The 27,530-nt window shown below is 35.5% G+C and overlaps 1 protein-coding gene across 3 annotated transcripts; it reads left to right on the top strand.

Annotated features, from left to right (window-relative positions):
- The first annotated feature begins 19 nt into the window (after positions 1 to 19).
- LOC149081546 (transmembrane and coiled-coil domains protein 2-like) lies at positions 20 to 27,395 on the top strand. 3 transcript variants are annotated; one of them, XM_089238483.1, is made up of 13 exons: positions 20 to 103; positions 6,695 to 6,941; positions 11,148 to 11,343; positions 13,274 to 13,484; positions 16,299 to 16,343; positions 16,832 to 16,897; positions 17,137 to 17,219; positions 21,005 to 21,068; positions 21,246 to 21,504; positions 23,558 to 23,623; positions 24,795 to 24,950; positions 25,054 to 25,238; positions 26,845 to 27,395. In XM_089238483.1, the coding sequence occupies exons 2-13, from the start codon at positions 6,705 to 6,707 to the stop codon at positions 26,966 to 26,968; spliced, it is 1,692 nt and encodes a 563-aa protein (XP_089094609.1). In that variant the 5' UTR covers positions 20 to 103; positions 6,695 to 6,704; the 3' UTR covers positions 26,969 to 27,395. The 3 variants fall into 3 exon arrangements, with proteins under 3 accessions (XP_089094609.1, XP_089094611.1, XP_089094612.1); XM_089238485.1 differs by lacking the exon at positions 16,832 to 16,897; XM_089238486.1 differs by lacking the exons at positions 16,299 to 16,343; positions 16,832 to 16,897.
- The last annotated feature ends 135 nt before the right edge of the window (positions 27,396 to 27,530 follow it).

Below are 27,530 nucleotides of genomic sequence, written 5' to 3'. Positions count from 1 at the left end.
ATATAAGTTCAACGGAACTAAAGTAGGAAGTAAAAACAACTACCTATCTGTTTCATTTGTTTATTTACTTTTATTTTTGGGGTTTGACGTTGATTTGACTTAGGTATGAAAGAGAAATTTGAGCTTAAATTACCCAAATTATCCATTTATTTCAATTTTAATGAGCTCTATAAAATTATAATTAATTTTAAAATTTAAATTCTTATAATAAAATGCTTTTAAGTGTGTTTATTTATTATTTGGCTCATCCCAATATTGATCTAAAACACCCAACTCCTATATAACGAAACTCAATGCACCAAAGAAATGTATCTTTATAAACTATTTATCGTTATATACGTAATATATCAACACTGCGAAACATGCATTAGTACCAGAGAGTAATAGTGAAATCTCGATATAACGATACTCTGCGGACCAAGAGAAAAATATCGTTGCAAAGGGACAATTATTGTTATAATAAGCGGAACAGTTTAACAATAGCCCATAGTATCCCAAACTGTTTGTTCCATCGCCCCCCCCCTCAAAATATTACTCTTCCCATCACCCCCAACTCAAGCCAACGCATAGGATCCTATACAAAACCCAAAGCTTCTACCGCCCCATGGATCATTCCATTGCTCCCAGGGGGCGATATTGCCCACTTTGGGAAACACTGAAATAGACTATAGACATTTCCAAAAAAGACTTTTAAATTTCGCTTGAAAGGGGCTTATCATTATATCGAGTATCGTTCTGTAGTGAGGTTTCAATGTTACATTGCATATGATTTTTACTGTGTAATTATACGTACAAAATGAATGTTATGCTTTTTTTTTTATTGTTTGAATGACTCAAGCATTATAGTTAGATAATAACAAGCTTTTAATATTATGTTGATTATTATATTGAATGCTGATAGTATCAATGCTATTTTGGAAGTGATTTTAACCAATGGAAGCAAGCCCTTGAGGCGACTTTTGTGTTATTTCATTATCCATTAGATAAATTGATATTAAAAGGGTACATAATCCCCCTTTTGGCAATTATTTTTTTTGTTGAGAGAAACATCTGAAAGCATGACAAGAAGTTGCCAAGAGTAAAGCAGGTTCATGCTTTCAGAGGTATTTCTTGCCAAAGATAAAAATCAACACATCGGCATAATGGATTACACTATGGCCGTCAAAACGAAAAAATGATAAAAAATTCCTGGTGCAAATGCCAGCCTGTCTTCCATTTGAAAAAGTCACTTAGCTGAGAGCAGGCAGACCTTCAGCATGATACTTTCATAACATGAAATTCAAGCATTTACCATCTTCACTTCAAAATATGAAAGACAGGACACAAAACAAGCACAACTAACAATAGAAATAAATTAGGGCCATGCATATATACATACTCACACAACATTTACTGGCATGTACCAATTTATTAGAGAAAACACAGGAGTGTGACAAGGTGTATATACGGTTGAGTAGTAGTTACAAATATTCAACTATTATACTTCTGAAATATAGATGGCAGCACTGAAAAATATGACACAACACTATGTGCTCACTTAGATTGTTAAGTACTCACACTCTTCTGGCACAAATCACATGGTAATAAATTGCCCATGGTGATAGACCAGAGTTGTGCTCAGTTTGAAAGAAAGGAAGGTTGAGTAGTAGTTATCTCTCCTGATGTATATAAATAAATATGCTCTGGAATATAAATAAAACCAGCACTCTCTTTCAAATAATACAATGGTCAGGGCAAAAAGGCTTTTTGGGATCGGTGAAAAACAGTGTCATGGTATAACAGCTAGTATGGAAAAAAATTATAAAAGTGAAAATGTGAATGTACGACCTGAGAGATAACGAGATATTCTGACAAGAAGCGCTGAAGCTAACATAAAAATGGTGCGAGCCAAAGAAATTAAGCTTCAAATTCTGGGGTTCAAATGCAACATTATTCAACAAAAAAGCCTATTATTACTTCAATGGCAAACCCGAAGGAAACAATACTAATAGCTGACAGCCAAAAACACTAATGGAAGAAAAGTGTTGACAGGTTATACCAGCATTTCTCCACCTATTGTCCATGATGCTGGTATAGGTGGTCCGCAGATATATTTGATAAATTTGTTCACCCTTTGTAATTGATATTAGTAATACTCATATGGGTTCAAGTAAACTTATACCTTCATACTTTGGTTAACCATAAATCATCGAGGAGAATGCTGGAAATTACAATATTAAATATGGCATATCACTAAATTTTGCCAAAAATTGTGATTTATTGCTTTAAATGCAATTTGCTAATTACTGCTAAAATTCCTGAAGGTGTGGAAATAAAGGGCTGCTACAAATCACAGGCAATGGGAAAAAAAAATATTCAAATGATCTGTTGACCATATTTCATTGAGAAAATAAAATTCAGTAAACTGGGATCTCTTAAATGATAATCCATAAAATACGGGACATCACCAGTCGCCATCCAAAACCTTGTCAGAATTAGGCAAAATCATCAATCGTAATTAAAATTCTAAAATAATTGAGAACAAAACATGAAACCTGACAAATATATGTGAGATGAATACTTATAATTTTTGCCATAATTACTATAATGTAATTTATATTATGAGAACACTGTATATTCATGACTTTAGTAAAATATCACTTATTTAAATTAGTGTTGTTAAAAAAAATGGGAAAAATTGTATACGAAAAATTAGAACAAAACAAAAATTACAGAAATGTTCTCGTCATACGGGATATAAATGGTCCATCAAATTTTTTCAGACATTTTACTGGTGGTTGTTTTCAGAAACGTTGAGAGACACTGGGTTATACTGTAACTGTTCCACTCTTCTCTTAACAGTCACCCCCTCTTGTACGGCCGAATAAAAATTTCTCTTGTACAACTAAAGTATGTATTTTTCACATCCCTGTCACTCCTCTTGTGCAGACAAAATTTTTTGTCCAGTCGGTGCTCCCAAAACATGGGCTTTAATGTATTTGTTGTTTTTTTCCCTCAATAGTTTTCAGGAGTCATTTATAAATGTTTCTTTATTATTCAGGGAGGGGACAACGACAACTGTTCATTTAGCGAAATTTAAGTGGGTGGCAATTTTTAGGTGAGAACCAGGGTTGGCAGGTTTTAGATGCATGGCAGTTTTTGACGGTTTAAACTGTCACATCAAAAACCTCAAATATTGTTTTTCAATATAAAAATTCCCATTGGAAATAAACACGCTAATTGCATGTAATGTTTAAAGTGACTATGTTATACAAAGAATAAATATTTAATATGATTGTAAAATAATTTTCTACTCTCTACAGAATTATTTTGGACAATATATATGTTTTTTTTCTTATAAAATATATAATTTGAATAAACCATAGCATAAACACTGAAAGAAAAACTATGGAATGATTTGACATTCCAAAATTTCTTGAACTGCTTATATATGTGCTTTGATATAAACCATCTGCTGTACTCTTTTTACAACAGATAAGTATTTAAAAAAGTTTATTACATCATATATGTAATGATGATTTCTGTTATTAATAAATTGTCTAGATAATCACTGAGATACTTTTATTGTGCATAACATTGAAATATATCTAGCAATCAAAATAATAAATTGTAGAACTGAAATGCCATTTAATTTGGCAATGCTAGCTTGTACATGAAGCTTAAGAAACTCCTGTAACTTATCCTTAGTCAAACCTAGTTATTCTTACTTCTGCACTATGATATGGTATATTTAATAGCATTTATAATGCAATGGTTTTCCAGTTGAAGCTGTATTTAATTTTAAATGTGCAAAAAAAAAATGTTTTGGGTATCAAGTCCTATCAGCTCTTCTTTGGTTGAAAATACTCTTTAAAACTGTGAATTAATACACACTGAGCTCTAAGAAAATTTTAGATGAAAATGTGTTTAATTAGTGTATTAACAGATTCTGTGAGAGAATTTTTACATGGAATAAAATTTTGGGCAGATCAGAAAATTTGAAGTATCAAAATAGATTCTCAGTAATTATAATTCTGAATATAAAACCCTTTAACCTACATAAAAGTGAGTGTTTTTTATTTAGCACATCTATCAGGTTAAAAAACTATTTGAGAACATTGGCAATAAGTTTTTTACTGTTTTAACACTGATTTATAGTTTCTGAAGCATGGGCAGAGATACGGGAGGAGACATTGCCCCCCCCCCCCAGTGTCGAAGGTGGAGTCAACTGTCCTAATGTATATATGAATTGACATCATCATCGTGCCCTCCCCAGACTTCCAAGTCTATCTCCGCCTATGTTCTGAGGTCTAAAACCTAACTGTGTGATGCCCCTATCATACATATTTTGAATAAGCAGCTCTATTCCACTTAGCAAATTACCATTATAAAATTATGATATTTAAACCAGAAAACCATTATAAAATTATCAAGTTATGGAGGTTGCAAAATCATGTTTGCCCCGGGTGGCAAAAATCCTAGTTGTGGTCCTGCTTTACATTCACAAATTGTTTTCAGCAGGGTTGGCAGGTTTTTGATGCATGACAGTTTTGACAGTTTTTGTCACATCAAAAACCTCAAATATTTATTTCAATATAAAAATTCCCATTGGAAATAAACACGCTAATTGCATGTATGTTATGTTATACAAAGAATAAATATTTAATATGATTGTAAAATAATTTTCTACTCTCTACAGAATTATTTTGGACAATATATATGTTTTTTTTCTTATAAAATATACAATTTGAATAAAGCATAGCATAAACACTGAAGGGAAAACTATGGAATGATTTGACATTCTTTGATTGAAGATGATTCTTGACCTTCCAAAATTTCTTCAACTGCTTATATATGTGCATTGATGTAAACCATCTGCTGTACTCTTTTTACAACAGATAAGTATTTAAAAAAGTTTATCACATCAGATATGTAATGTTGATTTCTGTTATTATCAAATTGTCTAGATAATCACTGATACTTAAAACTATTCTCTTATTATGCATAACATTGAAATATATCTAGCGATCAAAGTACTAAATTGTAGGACTAAAATGTAATTTAATTTGACAATGCTAGCTTGTATATGATGCTTAAGAAACTCCTGTAACTTACCCTTAGTCAAACTTAGTTATTCTTACTTTTCCACTATGATATGGTATATTTACTAGCATTTATAATGCAATTGTTTTTCAATTGAAGCTGTGTTTAAACGTGCAAAATAAATGCAATCAAATCCTATCAGGTCTGCTTTGGTTGAAAATACTCTGTAAAACTCTGTGAATTCATACACACTGAGCTAAGAAATTTTTAGATGAAAATAAATGAGTTTAATTAGTGTATTAACAGATTCTGCATCAGAATGTTTACATGGAATAAAATTTTGGGCAGATCAGAAAATTTAAAATATCAAAATAGATTCTCAGTAATTATAGTTCCGAATATAAAACCCTTTAATCTACATAAAAGTAAGTGTTTTTTTTTATTTAGCATATCTATTAGGTTAAAAAAACTATTTGGCAACATTGACAATAAGTTTTTTATTGTTTTATAGTTTCTGAAGTCTAAAACCTAACTCTGTGATGCCCCTGTCATACATATATTGAATAAGCAGCTCTATTCGGCTTAGCAAATTGAACACGGGTAATCAGTAGCTTAGATAAAATTAACCACAAAACGATATTTTATATGTGCTAGATTCTTTATGCTACAAAAATACAAAATTGCAAATTATAATTAATATTTTGTTTCAATTACTGTAATAAAATAATTTTTAAAAACATTATCCAAAAGCATTCATTTAGGTTTTTGACAGATTTCGACAGTTTTATGGTTTAAAAACCAGTTTTTGATGCTTGTCATGTCAAAAACCAAGTCTATGAAGATGCGTGAAGAAGTGTAAGGAAGTGTAAGATGCTCGTCTTCCACTATGAAGCTTACTATCAAGATCCATGGGTTCGAACCCGGGCATAGAACTTCAGACGCTTCAGAAGTTCTTTGCCTACTGAACCTGGGGAGACCACCAATGGATGGAGCCTCCATTTCCCACCCAACTCTACTGGCTGGAAATTGTTGTATGGCGATATATGACCAGAGTTGGTGTGCAGTAAAGTAGTTTTTGACATGAGAAGCGTCAAAAACCCATCCCTGGTTTTCCTCCATAGTAAGGCAGTGATATCGTTGCTTTCTATGGATGAAAGTATTGGCTTGCACTGTTTTGATATGATTCATTGGTTGAACAAGAATTGTTTGATTACCCAACATCATTACAATGAGCTCTGGTTCAAAACTGGAGGGAGCTAGTGACAGGGAGATTGAGTGAGTCACTTGATGTTCTTTCAGTCAGTCCCTCACTCAGGAAAACTTGTCATGATGGCGCCTTAAACTATGACATGAATGTGCCTTGGGTAAAGCAGGAATCAGAAGACTCCTTGAAATCTCATTGGTTGAAGATGTGTGTCAGAGGGCAAATGCCCGACCTGACCATGCCAAAATCAGGCCATGCATGATGATAACAAACTGCTATTAGGGTAAATTTTTCGTTTTCTATAAATCTTACTCTAGCTTGATTTTCCTTGTGTTAATCGTTGACAGTGATGAACAGTGGAGGGAACAATTGTTGAACGGTTTTGCAAATATCATGTCATTCAATTACATCTTTTAAAATTTTATACGACTGCAAAATTTTGATTTCATCATAATTTTTTTTTATAAGGTTTGCAACAATGAAGCGGAAAAAAAGTCCAGTACTACACCACAAGGGTTCTAGCTGTGAAAGTTCTGATACACAAAGAACGAGTGGGACCCCGGGTGGTGGTGCATCATCAACACCGCATACAGCAAGCCATCACCACACACCGAATATACTACCTTCATCTGCTGCAACGCTGAATGTCTCTCCTCATATTACGATACACAGCTCCAATGATGATCTCAGAGTGTTGGAAGACATTATCGACAATGTAAAGTTTAAAAATCTTGAAATATGTCTACATTATTATTGGTTTTTTCTTTGTAATTTCAGCAGAATCTCGATAACTCAACTCCCCAAGAGGATTGAGAAACAAAGAGAATCAACTTAAGCAGGTGTCCAGGTAGTGGGGTTTTATTTCATCTCAACTTCTCTCTCAGGGGCGGCAAAATCCCACCTGCCGTCCAGCTGCAAAATCTCATGTGCCACCCCTAAAGATGACCCTGGTGGGAGGCTAAAAGGGCTTTAGCCAAGGGAAATCTGAGATAAACCTGATTTTTTTTACCTGTCCGAAACCACACAACATTTTTCAGCCTACAAAATGTGCATGATCATACGTTCTGCTTTTAAAAAAACTGTTCCATTTTTGACTCGATTATTTTACCATTCTTAATTATGTCAAACAATTTTTCCCATATTGCAGCTCTTACAGATGAGCCATCATATTTCCTTTTGGGATGGAATTCCAAAGCTTCCAAGGTCGAACCTAGGGGAGTGCAAAGGGTGCTCCAGGCCCTGGCCAAGTGAGAACCCAAAATCTTTATTTGAACGTTCCCGCAAAATTACTGAGTGGGATCAGTGGCATATATTTGCATGAGGATCTTAGCTGCCCCCCCCAGGTATGCCTCTTTTTTGTAGCCCAGGGCAGCAAATTGAAGGAATGAATGGTCAAGAAAATTAGTAGAATGGGAAAGTGTGGAAAAATTTTTACAGCCCACAGGTTGCAAAACTACAAACCCCCTCTGCAGAGAGTAAGAGGACTAGGTCAGTGAGTGACAAAAATAGAGACCTAGATAGTCTGTAAGTATGGGACTGACTAAAACAGTACGGAAGCATGCAAGTGACAAAAATAGTAATTTAGAGAGAAAGTCATATTTACGGGGGAGGGGGGTTCAGGGTATAGTGCAAGGCAGATTATTGGATGAGCGAGTAGGCATAAAAATTAGACATTTTTTTCATCAGACTAGAAGGGCAGCAAAATTTTAAATCTGCCTGTGAGAGGGGAAAACCAAAATGCACACTCCCTGCTTGACAAAATCTGTTCCAGTTTCTGGTATTACGACCCCAGCCCATGCCTGTTCCCTGTAGTTTTCTCAACATTTTTGTTGTCAAGGTATGGCTTAAGAAAGAGTGACAGCCTGTTGTGTCGTGGCTTTTTATTGTTCCAAAATTTTAAAATTTATGTTTCTGAACAAAAGGTTAGGCTGCCACTCTTTACAACCTGTCAGCTGGATGCACCGCACACCCACTTACGCTGCCCCTGCTCACCTGAAGGTGATTTTAAAGGTGATTACCTGAAGGTGTTTTTAAAAGCTGGAAAAATTCTACATAGGCCTATAGTATCATCTATAAATCCATACGAAATATTTTTATCTGCAACTTTTATCTGACTCCTTAAATATCCTGTTAGCACCTAGATTTTCACTCAATTCGTGAAGCCCTACCAGTGATTAGAGAACATCCCTCCATTGTTTGTCCTTATTGAGGAAAACCCTCTTTTATGTGATGTCATGGTTCTTTAGACTATACCTCTTATTTATTCACATACAAATGCTCAGAGATTAAAATTAGCTCACTTTTGACTTTAATGCAATATTTTTCTATGCAATCCCCTAATCTCTATGCATTTTAGAACTCATTGAATGAGAGTCTGCATATCCCTTCTGTATGAGCACCCATTGTGCTTGGCTTTTCCGAATGTACTTCAGCATTTACATCGCTATTGCAACTCTGAAAACAAAAAACTCACTTTCTTAAGATATTGGAAAATAACTGTTGATTCCTGTTAAATGTTCAGCAATAGACAATGACTAATGATCAGTTGAATGGTTTGCACACCAAAGGAATTGTACATAATTTTTGTCTCATACACATATTCATGTTTGATGCCATTTTATTTTGCTGTACCTCTGCTGCCATATATTGATACCAACACAATTCACTATATTTTAGGAGAAAGGTTCAAAGTTTCTTTTTTCTGTTTACTGAGATCCTGCTCTAGCATAGTGACTTGACATAAATAGCTAAAAGGCATTCGTTTTGGCCCAACCAAACATGCGTGCAAGCTGTTTTTTGCAATATAGAACATGTGACTGAATTTGACTGAAAATTGTGAGTGACACAAAAAAAATTTATGAGACTGAAATTTCAGAACAATTCATTAAGCATTTTTGTAGAAATTTGAAAAATTTTTGAACTCCAAAGTGTCCACTGACTCATGGCTGTGTAGTATATCTAGGTTTGTGTGTGACTGTGTCAGAGGGTAACGTCTGGTGAGGATTTGACAAATTGAAAAAAAAAATTGCTGCCAGCCAAAGTTTTTTTAGGAGCGTAATTGTCCTCTTGAGAAAATTAATGTTTCGCCACTTTTTCAGGGACTTGATGACCCCACCCGTTGAAAAGTGTGTCATCATGAAATCAGAATATTTTGTGTTATTCATCATTATTTTTCACTTAGCTATTATGTGTAGAAAGGTGTAAGTGCCAATGATTTTTTAGTTGTAATTATGACTTGGTGTCTGAGATTTGTCAAGCCTTGAATCCCTGATCTAGTAATTACCTGAGGAATCAAATCAGTGATTTTTGATGTCTGTATAGTGTATTACAGGGGTCTTCAACACATAGCCTGCGGGCGAAATATGGTCCTTGGAGCTTTTCAAAGTGGCCTGTCAATTAGTTTTAGGAAACAACAAAAAAAAAATTGAAAGAGTTGATTAAAATAAAAAAAAAATTGAAAGAGTTGATTAAAATATAAAAAAAATTGATGAGACTTGCATTCAACTACCATTAACGCTGTGCATTGGCTACGTTACCTGTGTCGTCAGTCACAGAAATAATTTCAGAACTTTTGAAAGTAATAATTTCAGAGTTAGTGACCCAAACACTTTCAGAATTATTGAAGGAAATAGTTTAGGAATTACTGAAAGAAATAATTGAAAAATTATTGAAAGCAATTCTGTGTCTTAAATTCTGCAATAATTTCAGAATTAATGTCAGAAATGATTTCGGAATTATTTAATTCAAATGATTTCGGAATTATTTAATTCAAATGATTTCGGAATTATTTAATTCAAATGATTTCGGAATTATTTAATTCAAATGATTTCGGAATTATTTAATTCAAATGATTTCGGAATTATTTAATTCAAATGATTTCAAAATTACTAAATCAAATAACTTCAAAATTACTAAATCAAATAACTTCAAAATTACTGAATCAAATAATTTCAAAATTACTGAAACAAATAATTTCAGAATTACTGAAACAAATAATTTCAGAATTAATGACAAAAATAATTTCAAAATAGGTAGTTTTTGATGAAAATATAAAGTAAAAAGTAAGTGACATAAATAATTTCTCAGAATTAATAACAGAAATAATTTCAGAATTAATAACAGAAATAACTTCAGAATTAATAACAGAAATAATTTCAGAATTAATAACAGAAATAATTTCAGAATTAATAACAGAAATAATTTCAGAATTAATAACAGAAATAATTTCAGAATTACTCACAGAAATAATTTCAGAATTACTCACAGACATAATTTCGGAATGATTCAACACATCTCTCTAAATCATTTTTTTCAAAGAAATAATTTCAGAATTACTCACAGACATAATTTCGGAATGATTCAACACATCTCTCTAAATCATTTTTTTCAAAGAAATAATTTCAGAATTACTCACAGACATAATTTCGGAATGATTCAACACATCTCTCTAAATCATTTTTTTCAAAGAAATAATTTCAGGGTTAATGAGAAAAATAGCATAAGAATTAAAGCAGCGGTTCTCAACCTTTTCTGACTCGCGGAGCCCTTTTAAGTGAATAATTTCTATGGCGAAGCCCTGTTTAACTCGAGGAGCTCTTTTTAGTACATTATTTATATGGTGGTACTCTTTAGGCCTTTTTTTTTTGTTTATCAAATTTATTGATTTATTTTATTATTCTCAAGTGGCAGCGGAGCCCCTGGGAAGTGCACATGGAGCACCGGTTGAGAACCGACGTACGTCACAGAACAATCTGAAACAATTTTAAGAAAAATTTAGAAAACACTATTATGGGAAATTTACTGCAAAACATTTCCAGTCAGTCGAGGGGCTTGTTGCAGAACAATGCAAAACATTCTGCTTTGGGGATGGAAATAATTTTATACTTGCATCTTTTGTTAACATGAAATCGATTTCCTTCAGGATGGTCATCACTCGAGCGGTAGCCTGCCATCACTGGGCAGCAATGAAGGTTTACATTTGGCTGGACTTGATGAAGCTGATGGACCATCTTCAAACGCCATGGACTTTGCTCGAACAAGAGCTGCTATTGAACACATACAACTGAAAATTTTACGAACTAAAGAGCTAATAAAAGTTGAACAGACCAATCGCGATGGTGAGTTGTCTTCTTGTAATCGATCAGATTCATCATTCAACACTGTGTTGCAATGCCTTAAACTGACAGATACATACGAGTAAAATCCTTAAATTGTTTTTCTCGCAAAGACCTTGAAGAGCAGTGGTGTACAGTATTCCATGGTCATGTGTAAAAGTGTATATGGAAACAGTGAAAAAAAAAACCATAGCAACAAGAATCAAAAAACATCAAAGAAGTTGCCTCCCAAAGAAACAAGAAAATTCAGCCATTATGTACAGGGTGGGAGTGGTGCAGGGGTAAGATGCTCGTCTACCACCAAATGAAGGCTACCATAACTAAGGTCCACGGATTTGAACCCTGGGAAGGACATAGAGATGTCCCCCCCCACCTAGGGCAACCAATAATAGGTAGCGCCTTCTCAATATGTCCTTGTAAAGTGGTCTCCATGCTGAAGATGAGTATGGAAGTATATTATGACTTTCTTTAGAAAGATTTCCAACCCAACTAGATAGGTAGTAAATTGCTGTATGACGATATGACCAAAGTTGGTGTGGGATAAAGTAACCATCTCGTGTATGAAACTGGGGTACAAAATAAAATTTTCAAACATCAAAGTCATCTTGTCAGAACTGCATTACCATGCCCACCTTCATAGAGAAGTAATCTAAATCTTTAAACATAGTAAGAGCATAAATCAAAAACAAGAGATGAAAGAGAATCCTACTTGGATTCCATTACTCTAACGAAGCCAACAGCCCAGGTGACATGACTCTGACAAGAGCCAGAGGCGAAATGGCCCTAAAGGCTCAGTTACGTCTGGTGAGTTTATTAGCTATTCTATGGCGAGCAAACCTGTTTCATCTATCCCAGGACTGAAAATTTCAATTACACACTGCTAGTGAAATCATTGAGATTGGCAAGCATCTCTTTGTTTTGTTTTGAACCAAAACCATTAGAAAGAAAAGTATGCCACACCCATACATTGCACCAGCCAGTAACGAGCTAACCCTTCAATTTTACTTCCATTAGTAGAGAGCGAGCAGTGAGTTTACTAGACAGTTTTTTATTAACGTAACAAAAAGTTTAGGCCTCTGTCTTTTTTCTGAAGATGGTGCCACTCTTTGCTATTCATAAAAAGTTCTTAACAAGTGGCTGAAATATGATTATGATTCAGAAAAGAAAATTGAAATTGAACTGCCTTTTTGGGGAATCAAATCCACATCTTCTCTTGCATGCAAGGCGAGTGCACTGGATCACTAGGCTACAAAAGCAATGAACTTCTTCCTTTAGAGTTTGTGTGCTTTGAATGAGATAGTGCATGGACAGTCGATTGGGTTTGATTCCTTGTAGAGGCAGTTAATTTTTATTCCTGAATTCAATGATTGCATGTGCATGTACAATCAAGAAATAAATAATAGACAATGTTATTATGCAGAGCAATTTTAGTAGCCACAAGTAAAATGCCAAATGATTAGGTAGCAAACTCATCAAATGTAATTGAGCCTTTACAACCAATTAGTATCAGGCATTACTGGCAGCAAATCAGAGCCCAACATACCTAGCCAAACCAGCCAATACGTTCCTTCTGCACACAATTCCACTTTTCACTGGGACCTGCAAATGAAATTGAACCTCTAAAAATGTCTGCAGCAGATGCGGTAGTGTTACAGAGTAAACAAAAGCAAATTTCATTAAATAGCAGGAGACGTTGCAGCCAAAGCATTATATCCAATTATTGAGGCATGTTATAATAGGGCTTTGCTGTATGCCGTAGGCAGAATAACTTTCTTAAGTAACATTATGTTATTGTTTTAGTATGTTCAAAATTTATTCATGCGCCTCTCTGGCTGAGGTTATTTTGTATCAATATAAAGACTTTATTCAAAATCTCTATCAATGATAATCTCCATTTTTGTAACTAGTGACCTTTTGTTTGATCCATCAACAGAAAACGTCAACGAGTATTTGAAGCTCGCTACAAATGCAGACAAGCAGCAGTTGCAGAGGATAAAAAGTGTGTTCGAGAAAAAAAACCAGAAATCGGCCCAGACCATTGTGCAGTTGCAGAAGAAACTGGAAAACTACAACAAACGTATACGAGATTTGGAAACGCATGGCTTACCGAGAGGTGTTTTTCGAGATGTCGGGCAAGGTCTCAAGTAAATATACTACGGTTTAATCTGCTTTCTATGTGACTTTCATTCTGACCTGAAAAAAGCTATAAAGAGACATAAACGAGGACAGACATTAAAACACTGAATCACATAATGTGCATGTTGGGTTGCTGCTAGTCCCGATGACATCATGCCATTTGCCCAATGTGCTATTGCAGTGGACCAAAGTCCTTATTTATGAATCAAATCTTCCCATCTCTTCAAGAAATTTGTGTTTGAAGACTATGGGAACTTCTGTGAAACAAAACTTTTTTCTGACTTTCTTATACAAGGTGCTGAAAGTAAAGGTATCAAAAAGTAATAGCTTATAGCGGCAGAATCATCCAGGATTAGTTATAAATTTTATAGTTGCATTGAAAAAGGCAACCTCATCCTCTCCCAAAGTTATTAAAATTAAATGTTAGCACTAATTAGTTTCTCTGCAGATATCTGAATGGTGTATTTTAAATTTTTTGGTAAGTGACTCACCGACTTCGACATATGCCAACAACTTCTTCTAAACCCCCCCCCCCCCAACAAGTCTTCCCCACACTGCTTCACTTTCAAATTCACAGACAGTGATTTCTGGCCCTTATATGCCACTGGGTGCACATGCAAGTATTTTTCTTTAAGCATTGGATGTGGCTATCTCTCTACTTTTTAGTCAAACAGATCTTCATTTTCACCTCAACTTGATAGTTGTCCCCACTGGAAAGAACAAGACAAAAGATATGATGCTTAAAAGCGGGGGGGGGGGGGAGGAGGGGGTTACTGTTATTGGAATTTTCCAACACAACCCAGCCTCATTTCAAGTAATGTAAATTGCCAAGTTGCTATTGCATCAGTCCGGGGTGGTGAGTGGTTCCTTCTATCTTGCCAAGTGTTTTTAGTAGCCTTTGAGGTATTATTAGCAAATACTGCAACAGAGCAACAGATATATGCTGTTGACACAGATGTGGGAGGCTCTACATTCCACTTAGTTAATACACTACATTTAACACTGAACCTTGCATGGTTGTTACTACTGCTTAACCGAACTTATATCTCGTACACATTCCTCTGCAGAATTTCTAACAAATTAGTGAAAGCAGGAACTTGTTATATGGGTATATATTCGTAGTCTTAACATATTCATGTTATCAGAGTTGGGTTTGTTTCGTGCTTTTGCTGGTGTTGCCATCAACTTCCATATTTTGAAGTGAAGATAGTAACTGCTTTTGAATTTTCATGTTATGTAAGTATCATGTTGAAGGTCTGTCTGCTCTCTGCACTCTCTCCACATGCTGTCTGCTGTGAAAAGCATCTCAAAGCAGCTGTCGATGGTGCACGTGTGCAACCTTTGGTAGAAAACTTAGATGAAAAAATTGAAGCCATCCTCTATCGGCAGTGCAGCACTTTCGTAACTAAGCATGTATGGTTCTCTCAAACATTACTCTTTTTTTATGCCTTTAGCTCAGACATCCAGTATATTGCTTTGCTTGATTCTGCCATGCCATCAGTTATACCTTTTCATCTGTCTTAATGAATCCCTGCATTTTCATTTCATTTGTTATGCTCTTATATGGGGGACTCAGAAGCCAACCGGTGTAAGTCAGTTTTTTGAAATGGCTTTGGTATTGCAAGTGGCTCTTCATTGTTATAACTTTCAGTTGCCAAAGCATTAAGTTGCTATCTTTTGCTATTGCAGGTAGCTCCACTTGTATTGACGACAGAATAAAAAGATCCTTTCATCTTATTTTTAATGTTTATTGACTTGCACTGATTGGTCTCCACAGTCTTCCATATATGCATTTAATGGAGAAGAATTTTAAGAAAAGGGTAGAGAAAACACTGTTATGGGAATTTTTATTGCAGAACATTTCGAGTCAACTGAAGGCTTATTGCAGAACAATGCAAAACATTCTGCTTTGGGGGGTAATGCTTGAGAAACTGGAGAAAAGTATTGTTATATAGAATATGGGGAAATGTACTGGGAAAAAGAGTAATATCATTGTACAAGCAGTTATCATTATAGAGGATATTGTTTCCCTAAGATTTTCACTGTATGTTTAATTTTTTTTTTTAAGTTGAAGATGAATTAAAACTCCATTTGAAGAATCACTCAATTTTTTTTTATTTTTGTTTTGGTGATGTTTAGGAAAGAACAAAAGCAAACATTCAAAACCAAACCCAATATGTTCTGCTTTAATTACATCAAATTGACCAAGGACAAAATCCTTTCCTGTTTCGTGAGAATCACTTTTTCATTACCAGAGCTGTCTATTCATCATGGGCTCATCTGGACAAGACAGGATTTAGGTGCTGAGGAGGGCCTTGTTATTGTGTGATTTGGTACTATGATTTCCATGAGATGATCTACTATTTGAAAAAGTGTCTCTGCAGAGAGCAGGTAAACCTACCACATGATACTTATGTAACATGAGAATTCAAATATTTACTGTCTTCACTTACAAATATAAAAGAGAGATAGCAGCACCAGCAAGAAAATTAAACAAGCACAACTATAACAACATAAGTATGTTAGGGCTCACACATACACTCCAAACACACATTCTAGCATGTATGGATTCATTAGAAATTCTGCTGAAGAATATGTACGAGGTGCATATACGGTTAACTAGTACTAGTATGATTTTCTATAGTAAATATGTAAACTGGCAGGTTTGTGGTTCCAGTCAGATAGGGGGCCCTCTGAACATTACTTGCCCAGGGGCCCCATGATGTTCTTGAAACACAATCCTCTTCATTACATGGAACTTGTGGAAATATATGGTTCAGACACAGATTGCTCATGTTTTGTTTGTTTTTCCAATATTTCAGAGATGTTGGAGCCAATATCAAGGGTGGAATATCTGGCCTGTCAGGGTAAATACAGACATTTATCATAAAATAACATCGAAATTACCTAGTGCACTTGGTTTTCAGTAAACTATAAGACTCTGTATATATAAAGGGTTAACTCCTTAAGTAGAGTATCATGTGCAGGAGCGGATCCAGAAGGGGCGTGGAGGGGGTTGAGGGGATAATCGCCACTTCCAAGAGTGGAATTATGAAAGGGAAATTCTGTCTGTCCATCAGAATACGGGATGGTTTAACGAACCTATACAATATGTTGCCCCTTTCAACACAGCATCCTGGATCCGCGCCTAGTCAGATGTGATATCGGTGATATAAATATTATTTATCTCTCTGATTAAGATTTTTCTCTGGTGGCTTATGATTGTTTCTACTGCTTTGCTTTGTGATACATTGAGATCTTCCTATATGTTTCTTTCTTTTTTTTCTATTCTGCATGGACTTTTAAAAAAGCTTCTTCTATGTTGTTGCCCTTCCCTCGCTTTCTTTCCCTACAGTGGTATGGTTGGCAATATCAAAGGTGGATTATCTGGTCTGTCTGCTGTGACTCACACCGCTGCTGAGTAAGTGTTGTATACCTACCTACCCGTTTGCTGTCTTTTTTTTCTTCCTTTTTTTCTATTTTGCAGCCCTTTATCTTGTTTCACAGTCTCAACTCATACAATCATAGACAGTAGAACCTGTCTCAAAGCTGACAGGAGCAAAAAAAATAATCATTGAATAAGATATTTTATGGTCTTCATACATATTTTTTTTTTTACATTGAATAACGTAACTGAGATTTTTTCTTTTTCGTGTCTAGGACCGTAATGTCCAAACCTCGAGAATTAGCCCACTTGATAAAGAATAAGTTTGGAAGTGCGGATAATATCAACTCTATCAGCAGTAAGTTTGATCAATCAACTTGATATATATTCGATAAGTCGTTATGCCATCGTTAGCCAAACTAAGTACAGTAGAACCTCGATTATTAGGGCTAATGGTGGGGAAGGTGATCACGGATGACCGAAAAACACAGTTATCCATTCTCTGTTAGCCATTCTGCACAGTTATAAAATGTGCTACGAAAATGACACAAATAAAGAATAGCATTGGCTCAGTTGATGAGCTATGCTGTCACTTGACTGCATCTGAAGTTGCACCATTCTTGTGCCTTATCTTTCAGTTGCAAAAAAAAGCAATACATTTCACCTAACTTCTCGGCATATCCTGTGATTGACTAAATCTTCAAGTGCTGATCACCCTGGGACAATGTTGGGTTCTTATGTGAGCATTTGGGGGCTGCCATTTCAGTGCATTGACATGGGAGTTTAGCTCTGAGAATAGGGGAGAAGTGGGTGCGGTTCTGAAAACAAATGAAGAAATCCAATTGAAATGTTTGTTTTCATCACAACCTTCACAAAATCTTACTCAAGCAATGAAAAGAACCAACAACATGGATAAGGAAGAGCTGAACATGAAATTGAAGTTTTTGTAGCACGGTACAATCTGCACATGGATAATCAAGGTTCTACTGTATCCTATATACAGTACGGCAATAATGTTTGTTGCACCACTGTCATTTTTTCACAGCACAGCTAATTAGATATGATTTTGATGGCATTAGATTGGTTTTGAATAGGTTGCTTATTCAATTATGTCAAATTATTTTGCGATGGTTTTTAAGCCTAACTGTTTGTTCTTTTTCATTAATTATATTTTTGACCATCAAACTCTTCCTGTGTAAAATAAATACAGTTGATTCACCTTTTCTGTGTTTTATGAAGAAGTGGGTTTGCTCATAAAGTGAATACAGCTCACAGTTTTATGTTTATTGCTCGAATGTTTCATATTCAGTTTGCTTGCAAGGTGTATTCTCTGTCACAGCTTTGGATATTCACAACAGGGAACACTTGCATGGGTCAAGGGGGTGATTAACTAATTCTCTGTGATTGTGGAGCGAGGTTGACAAGTAACTGATTCTGTCTGTAAAAAGTATGCTCATGTAATGGTAATTCAGTGGTTTTGGGGTGTTGAGTGTTTTCTTCTATACTCATAGTTCAATTGTCATCCATTGTTTTTGTTTTCCCTTGATCCTTTGGTATTCTTAAGACATTGGCTGGAACCCAAGTAATCTTGATGTATTGGCAGCTACCCAAGGGCTTCATGTGCATAGAGCAGTGGCTCTCAACCAGGTCCATATCGCCCAGTTTCAGGATATTCTAAGGGGGTAAGGGCACCGGTGAAAATGAATCAGAAAGGAACCACAGCAGGTCCAAGAGGCCACAGAGTTGTGAAAAAGATTCAGATGTGAGAAAATGAAGGTTTTCAGTGAAACGGGGGGTGGGGGAGGGGGAAGTGACTACTTTCTGAATACAGCCGAACCACCGATAGAACCTGGGCTGTCTTAACACATGGGGCCCAACCAGACATTACCCGGATGCTTCATGTTCACTAGGTGATGACCTTGGGTGTACATGATGAGCTCTGGTGCTGTGATTTTCAAGAATAAGTATGCAAATATGAAAGATACTATTTTCAGGTGGGAACAGGATCCTTATAACATTACTTTGCCCAGGAACCCATGATATTTGAGACGGTCCTGAATGAAACCAGTAGAAGAAATTTTCTAGTAAAATTATTTCCAAGAATCAGCATGCACATATGTGAAAGCTGTTATTTCCAGCCAGGTACGGGGTCCTCAGAACATCAATTTGCCCTGGGGCCCATGATGGTTTGAGACCGCCCTGAATGGAACTAGGAGAAGAGGGAAGCTCATTGATTTTCAGATAAATTCTGGATACCGACCTTAAGAAAAATAAAACTCTTCACTATATATATATATACACATTCTCGGAAAGAAATTCAATAGGTAAAAAGGGTTTGCTAGTGGATGAGTGGAAGCCCCCTGGATAAGAGGGAGAGATACGAATAGAAAGGTCTAAAGAGGGCCATGGGCAAAAAAAAAAGTTAAGAAACACTGACATAGGTTCTCTTCCCAGGGGCGTCATGGTGCTGTTGAGATGACCTTGGCAGGGACAGAGGTCAAATCCCAGAGGAGATAGTCGTTTTCAAGAGGCACCACTGAATGGCTTTTGTGGGCTGGATGCTGGAAGTTTATCTCCTAAATCCATATTTCAATTAGTGCAAATGATTTCTCACAATCTAAGCGAAGTTTGGTCTTATCTGTCTTTAGGTCAAGTTACCACTTTATGATAAAAATATTAATTATTCCATTTTGTTATTACTTCTGATAGAGAAGCATTCCCTCAAAGTCTCAACATTTTTTTGTCTTATTTTATACCAAGATTTCAGCTCTCATTGTTTCCTCTTGAACAGTTAATGAGATTAACCCCTCTTTTGGGGACACTCACAGGACAAAAAAAATTCCTCCGTAAAACAGGAGTGACCGCATCAGAGGAAAATCTTGTCAAAACTGTAAAAAAGTACAGTGTTGACAATAACTGAAATGGTTCTTTGGTTCCAAATGAATGAAATTCTGACGATATAAAATGCCTTTAAGCTGTTGGCCATGCAGAGGCAGATTTAATGACATGTGCACCGGGCACCCAGACTTCTGAAGTGCCCAAAAACAAAAACTTTACACTTTTTCTAATTATGGGGCCCAATGTTTTCTTTTGTGCCCGGGTTCCTCTGCTTTCTGCTTTTCTGGTCACCCCTAGTATATATCATTGTCTGAATACTGAATATATCTAAATAATTCTTAGAAATTTTTTACCCCATTCTTTCCACACCACATCGTTGATGTCAGCAGATTCACTTTGTTTCTTAAATACAATTCTGTGATGCACGCGAAAATAATCCAACGAACCATTCAAAGCTTTGAAGTTGATGAGTTCTTTTACAGCTTCTGGAGCCTTTTTTTGTAGAATTGGGCCAGAAACAGGTAAATTCTTGCTTCCTGTTGAAACAAACCAATCATACATAATTGCATCTATGGCATGTCTTTGGAAATTTATTTTTTTCGAGCTTGATTTTCGTTTTTCAGCTGTTCTTCTTGCTAATGCTCCATTTGCTTTGAAATGGAACAATGATATGAACTCCCATTTTACGTTTTTCACTCTGTTATTGGAAGACATCAATTTTTTCTCTGCGGAATATCTTTTCTTGGAGAGCGAGGATTACGCTAGTCTACAAGGTTTCCGTAACATAGTAAATTTTAGCTGTTCTTAATTAATTTTTGGGTGCTTATTACAGATCTGACCTTAGAAAATGTCCATCATGTCTAGTTTTTTTGTTTTATGGCACTTAATTTTGGAGAACTATCAAAATTTACATATTTAGGCTATACATGTAAAATGATACTAGAAATCATATTTGTATTTTTTACATCTAAATCTTGGGAATGGCACTAATTTTATCTGTAATTGCAACCAGATTATCAGTTTTTTTAATTGAAAGAGAAACACAGGCTTCATGTTATATACAATCCTTTAGTTGAAAAATGGAGTTAAGTCTGATGGAACGAATGATGAAAATGGTGTCTGTGACTGTACTTGAGGGTGACCGTTAAGCAGGGTTTTGAAATGCATTATTTAAATAGGCTTTGTACCACCAAATCTGTGGGGTGACCGTTAAAAGAGGTTTTACTGTATTAATATAGCAAGATTATTAAACATTTCTTAGTTACTTTTCTCGTGAAACTTATTTCGCTTTCATTCCATGTTCAGAAGGTGAGGAAGTTCATGAAGACGCTGATGTTAATATCCATGGCAGTGCTTTGTCTACCCATAGGTAAAACACATTCTGTGTTACACAATTTGAATCATTGCTTTTCTGCATACATGTAAAAAGATTTTTTTCGATAAAAAACTTGATGTTATCCATTATAGCAAATATAATTTACAAAGCAGTTTCTGTTTTTATTATATGTTATTCCCTGACATTCAGTTATGATTTTTTTGTGTGAAGCACTAGGTACACGTCAGACGAAGAAAGTTCAAGCGCTACCTCAGAGACCGGACAACTGGCTGTGCCTCTGAATTCAACAGCCCCACCACCAGTACCTCCAGCAAGTCCACATCCTCACTCCAACCAACATGGTTTCTTCTCTGGTGCAGAAACTAGCACGCTCGGACCAACGACCCTTGATTTGGAGCCTATTTTACAAGAACTTAGATCTCAACGGGAAGAGTATCAACACCTCGTCGAAGAGATAGATTCTCTGAAGGTATTGAATTTGTTGTGTTACGTTTGTGATTGAAATTTTGGTTTTTGAAATTCTCTATCGTAATATACAGTGAAACCTCCCAACAACGGCCACTAACAGGACCGTGAAAATGCGGCCACTATTGGGAATGGCCATTTTATTTCTTAGGGAAAAAAATTAAAATTTACAGTCTATATAATATGTAAAATGGTTATCTATTCTGTAATTGATTACGATAATTGTATTATGGGTGCGCCAAAATATGTGTGTTTTTCCCGGCTGACCGAGCATCTAGTTGTGGCCCTTTTAATCGATCTACAGTGCTCTTTTAGCATCCCATTAGGCTTGCAGTGATGAGGTAAAACACAACAGGAACGACTTGGTGAGAAAACTCACCTTTCTTGAAGGAACTTTATTTTATAACTAGCTATAATACCCAGCGCTGCCCGGGTTTTCTTCAATGAGGCTGTTAGAAACACGTGATATCTCCCTCTTTCTTTGAGGGACATGCAAACCGTGTCTAAGTAAACCAATATGGCGACTTCCTGTGCGACTCATAAAATAAACAAATCTAGATTTAAAGAAACATAGAAATGAATATATACTTTTCTTTCCTTTTTTAAGGGGCGCTATGTATTTCTATTCCCCCCCCCCCAAACTTCAAGTTAATTATCTGCCTGTTTCAGCTTTCAAAAATGCTTAATTAAAGCTGTGGAATTTTTGTGATGTACTTTTTATGGGCCCATAATTAATTTTAAAACAACCTAAACTGTATGAATTGATGCAGTTGAATATCAAAAGATAATACGGAGACATTAATTTTTCATGCTTGAGAAGATATAAATAAAAAGTTGAAATCAATGTTATTACATGAATACCCAACTCAAAAGTAGGTCTGGCTAATTACTTCATATCCAATCTCATGGGCTTCGTATATCTCTAAGCAAACACAATATTTCAGAAATCGAGAATTCTATACAATTTTTAAAATTATTGATGTGGCGGAAAACCCCACCAAATTTCAGCATTTCTACAGTAAAATCGGCAATTTTAACAGTGATTTCTATGCGTCTCACCCTTTTCCTGACCCTCAAAGCGATGCTGATGATGATTATGACGTCTATTCAAAAAACCTCATTACTGAGAGTATTGAAATGTAATTGTATTGAATAGTAGTATTGTGCAATTTTGACCCCCCCCCCATGCAATCTAATATCTATTGTGTTTTTTTAGTTTGCCTATAAATCTCTTTAATTTTCATATAAAAAATGAATATATTGCTATTTCACCGCATAAAATAGGTAATTTGTGCAATGGTAGTGAATGAAAATGAACCCGCGGACCCCTTACAAAGTAGGCTACTCATGGACCACTGGGGTCCACGGACCACAGATCGTAAAACATGTATTATATCGTCTTTTTTTATTAATTTGATTTTTTATTTTGAGATTTCGCATTTTTAACCGAAACTGTTCTGTTGTTTGCTAATTAGAATTTAAAAAAATAACATATCAAGCATTTGCTTCAAAATCAGAGTTTTTTAATTTATTCTGCTGGGGAGGGGGGTGGGGTTAAGAAATTCACCCGCTGAAGGTGAAACAGTTCCTGAAAAGTTACGACTTGAAGTATTGATATCCATGAATAATTCCAATTGATATATATTTTTTAATTAGTTTGTCGTGTTTAGATTTACCCAGATATTCGGCCAAATATCTAAACATTATTTGGCCTAACTGAACATTTGGCAAAAGGGCTAAATAGCAGTCGATTATTCATCCCATCTCTATTAAAAAAACCCTGAAAATTCAACTTTAAGTGCTGCCCTCTGATGAAAGCTCCCAAAGTTAATATTCACCATATTTCTTACTCAAAACTTTAACAATCCTTTAAGCCAGGGCTTAACTCCCCGAGGTCAAAAGAAAAAAAATTATACAGTGAGAAAGCAACACACACATTTGTGGCGCCAGGGTTTGAAAGGGATAAGGCAAATTTTATTGTATTCAGTCCTTATAATATCTTGAGATCTTGTTTTGTTCACATTTTTATAACTGGTTTTTTTTTTAAATCATTGCAGAACCAAATCCAGCATGAATGTTCATTTTTCAGCCAGGCTCTTCAAGAAGAGCGTTACCGCTGTGAGGTAAGCAATCATTTCATGATTTAGGTTAATTCAATGTTGTCAATCTGCTTCTTTGTTTCGGTAGTACAAATATTAGTCTACAGCACCGTAGACTGTTCGGAGGTGTTGTAAGCTTGGTACACAAATGGTCCTTATCAGAATCTTTACTGATGCAGAGGTAAAGACCCAAAGTAAGTGATTTAATCAATTGTTAGCATATTTATGTACCATATATGCTCATGTATAAGCCAAGTTTTTTGTTGAAAAATTTGTTCCTGAATTTGTGTGTGGTGGGGGGGGGGGGGGATCCGGCTTATTCACAGATTAGTCTTTGAGGAAAAAAATTGACACCCACTTCACCAAATGGTATAGCCACATAGTCTCCACACAGCTAGCTTGAAGATTTGTGACATCATTGGACTACTTTAGATGATGGTACTAATCAGTGGAGTGATTTTTGTAGCTATGTTCCAACCTGTAACTGATGATGTTAAAGGCAAAGCAAAAAAATCAAAAACGTCACTGGCTTTGATAACCTGGTAGACTAACATTGATTTTACACCCTTTAGATGTGAGCATCAACAAGCATTTTAATGATTTTTTAAGGAGTGTATAGACTGAATGGATAAGTTCTGAAGATAAAAAAATTACAAAAAGTGGTGCAATAAGAAACCCGACATTGGCCTAGTGTGTCAGTAGGTTCTTGTGAGGCGTGGCATTTTGTTTCCTCCAAAATCATCATCAAATCCTTTAAAAGTTGTTGTATCAGCAGCGCAATGGATGGAACCGAACACTTCATCCTCTTTGAAAGACAATAACAACGTAGTTGAAGATGAAAACGAAGATGCCACACCGCGCGCGCATATCATGATTTAGCTTTTCGATGTAAAGGCTTGGCGAATCAGAGGAAATGTTAATAATTTTTCATTGCAACTTTTAGTGTATGAAAATATAAGATTTTTTTGCCCTCTAAAATGCACTGACTTTTAGGGGTCGGCTTATATACGGTATGTCTCTCTTAAAAAGTTGAGATGATCACATATAATTAGCCAGATCTTTTCTACTGAAATTGGATCAGAGCTGGAAAATATATGGGTAGAAGAAAAATTATATTTGAAAGGATTAAATAATTTATTTAGAAATGTTCTGCAAAATCTTTGTTATTTTAACAGAATTTTTTTTCTTTTTTTAGAGGCTCGAAGAGCAAATGAATGATTTGATAGAGCTCCACCAGAATGAAATCGAGAACCTAAAGCAAGGCATCGCTGACATGGAAGAGAAAGTTCAATACCAGAGTGAAGAACGTCTCAGAGATGTGCACGATATCTTAGATAGTTGCCAGACCAGGGTAACTTGCACTCTGAGCCAATTAAACTAAAAATGAAAAATGATTCCGTAATTATATATTATTTTCTTGCATGTCTATAATGTATTTGCATCACCTCATTTAGATATCTCGTATGGAGCATCAGCAACATCAGCACCTGCAACAGTTGGTCACTTTGGATAACTTTGAAAATTCTCAAGCGAGAGCGCTGTTATTGAAACTTGTGAACGTCGTTCTGACAGTTTTACAGGTCGTGCTGCTTCTGGTTGCAACCGTTTCCAATATTGTGATGCCATTCTTGCGGACCAGGTATAGCACATTATTTTGAATTATAAATCTTTCTAAATCAGAAGAAGATTGACTTGAAATTAATGCAAAGAGATTCCCAAACATTTTACGTTTGTGGCACCCTTTTGGGATTTTTAATAACTCATTTTGCCCTTGTCCAATCCTATAGCACTGTAACAGCATCTCAAATTGCTGTGAAAACTAGTTCAAAGTCACAGTACTATTACTAGGTTCAATGTGATTTCAGCTCTAAGATATCTTGCGGCAACTCATCACTGATCTCATACGACCCTGGGGTACCACTGATCTCATACGACCCTGGGGTACCACTGATCTCATACGACCCTGGGGTACCACTGATCTCTGCAATACATGTCAAAGGTTTGACATGAAGACCTAATTCAACTAATAGCTCATGTACACTCACATTTGCCATCAGATGACAGCTTATATGAAGATGATATCACCTTTGGCTATTCGTGCAAATGTTTAGACAACTGGCTGATGCATTGATGATTCAGGAGATAAAATTCAACCTGCTACGCCATTATAATTTCACATCTGGTGATAAATGTCAGTATATATCAGCTAATAGCTGAGTTAGGTCTGACTGTCCACGTATGGTCCTGCTCAGCTTATATATATGCTCTAAGGAAAGATGTTTGTGTTCTTAGTGGTCTAGAGCAGTGTTTCTCAACTGATGGGCTGCAGCCTGTTTCTGGCCCATGAATGATTTGCAGTTAAACTTTTCCTCATTTGTTATCCATTAGTCATGTTGTATGACCAGGCCATCCGCTTACAAAAAAAGAAATCAGCGAAAGCCTCAAAGAGGATGTTAGTTTGATTACACAGGGAGGCAACTGAATTTTCTTTGCTGAATTCATTTTCATATTGGCCAATTGTCTGAACCTTTGTATGAATAGCAGGCAGTGACATCAGTTTCATACATGTCACAATGTAGATTTTTTTTCATCGGTGCTATTGAAGAAAAGCATAAAATTTTAATTGAATTTTTCTAGTAGAGGGCCGTATAAAAAATTTCTACTTATTGTTCTAGTTTTCATTCTCAAATTATTTTACTAAATAATTAGGAATATAACTAGGAATTATAACTAGGAATAGATGAGCTTCTATTCCTTTATCAATTTTTTCCATGTATTAGAATCAAGCGCAGAGTGTGTTTGTGCTCCTTGTGGGCATTTATGTAAAACTGGATCTGAAAATTTTGCCTGCCCTGACCAAGTGAGTGACCATAAGGATGACCATATTAGTGCGTTTGACCTTATGAGTGAGCATGTAAATGTGCAAGTGGCCATATGAGTATATGAGTGACTGTATGAGTTACCAAGTCGTATTACTAATCTGTATGAGTGAGTGTTTATGAATGAGTGACTATCCATATGAGTATCTGACTGACCAAGTGAGTGTGACTTGGTCTCTCATACGGTCACCAACCCACTTACTTGTTCACTTGACCCTTCAATTGGTCACTCATATGGTTAGGGCAGACAAAATGTCAGGGGCGAAACTTGTGAGGTGAAATGTTGGGGATGAAATTTCCATAAATCATATAAAACACCCCTTTTTTACTCTATCATGACATATTTATGTTTTATTTCATTTTCAGGGTCAGAACACTTACCACCGGTTTATTCGTGCTCATAATAATGTGCATATGCCACCAGTGGCCAGGACTATTAGAATACTGTCAGAATAAAGGTATCGAATACTTTTCGTCGTTCCAGAAATGAAACATCACTTCTTTTTTTATTATTCTGTGATCACATGTGTAAGATAATTTACCTGTTTAAAATCCTACCCTACCCTAAGTGTATATCGTGTGGATTGGTAAAATCCATAGTATTGTTTTTCGATTTGCATGATTGTTACTTTTTTTAAACATCTTTTCCACACTATTTGTACATAAAATATTTTTTTCTTCCGAAGCTATTATTAGCTTTCAATCAATGTTTGTTCCGATAGACATTTTTTCCAAGTGCAATCAATGAATTGTGTGATATATACTCTACTTATGGTTCATAACATTTGTTTCGCAAAAAAAATTATGTGCAAAAGTATGATATATTAATCTGTGCAATTTTTGTGAATGTTTGTGTATAGTTTGTATGTATAATGAAATGGATTTTATTAAAGAGCAAAAGATTGAGTGTGTGTGAATTTTGCTGGTCTTTCTTTGGTAAGTTTACGAATACACAAAAGATCGGGAATCGTTACATGAAGATACTCTACAGGAAAATGTTATTAATGTATTTCAATTTTCATATACATTTTATAGAAAAACTTAAGCTTTGA

Source organism: Pholcus phalangioides, unplaced genomic scaffold, assembly GCF_987345545.1.
Source record: "Pholcus phalangioides strain wild (caught in Gottingen) unplaced genomic scaffold, Ppha-v1.0 ptg000010l_1, whole genome shotgun sequence".
NCBI classification, from domain to species: Eukaryota; Metazoa; Arthropoda; class Arachnida; order Araneae; family Pholcidae; genus Pholcus; species Pholcus phalangioides.
This window is presented reverse-complemented; position numbering and strand designations above follow the sequence as displayed.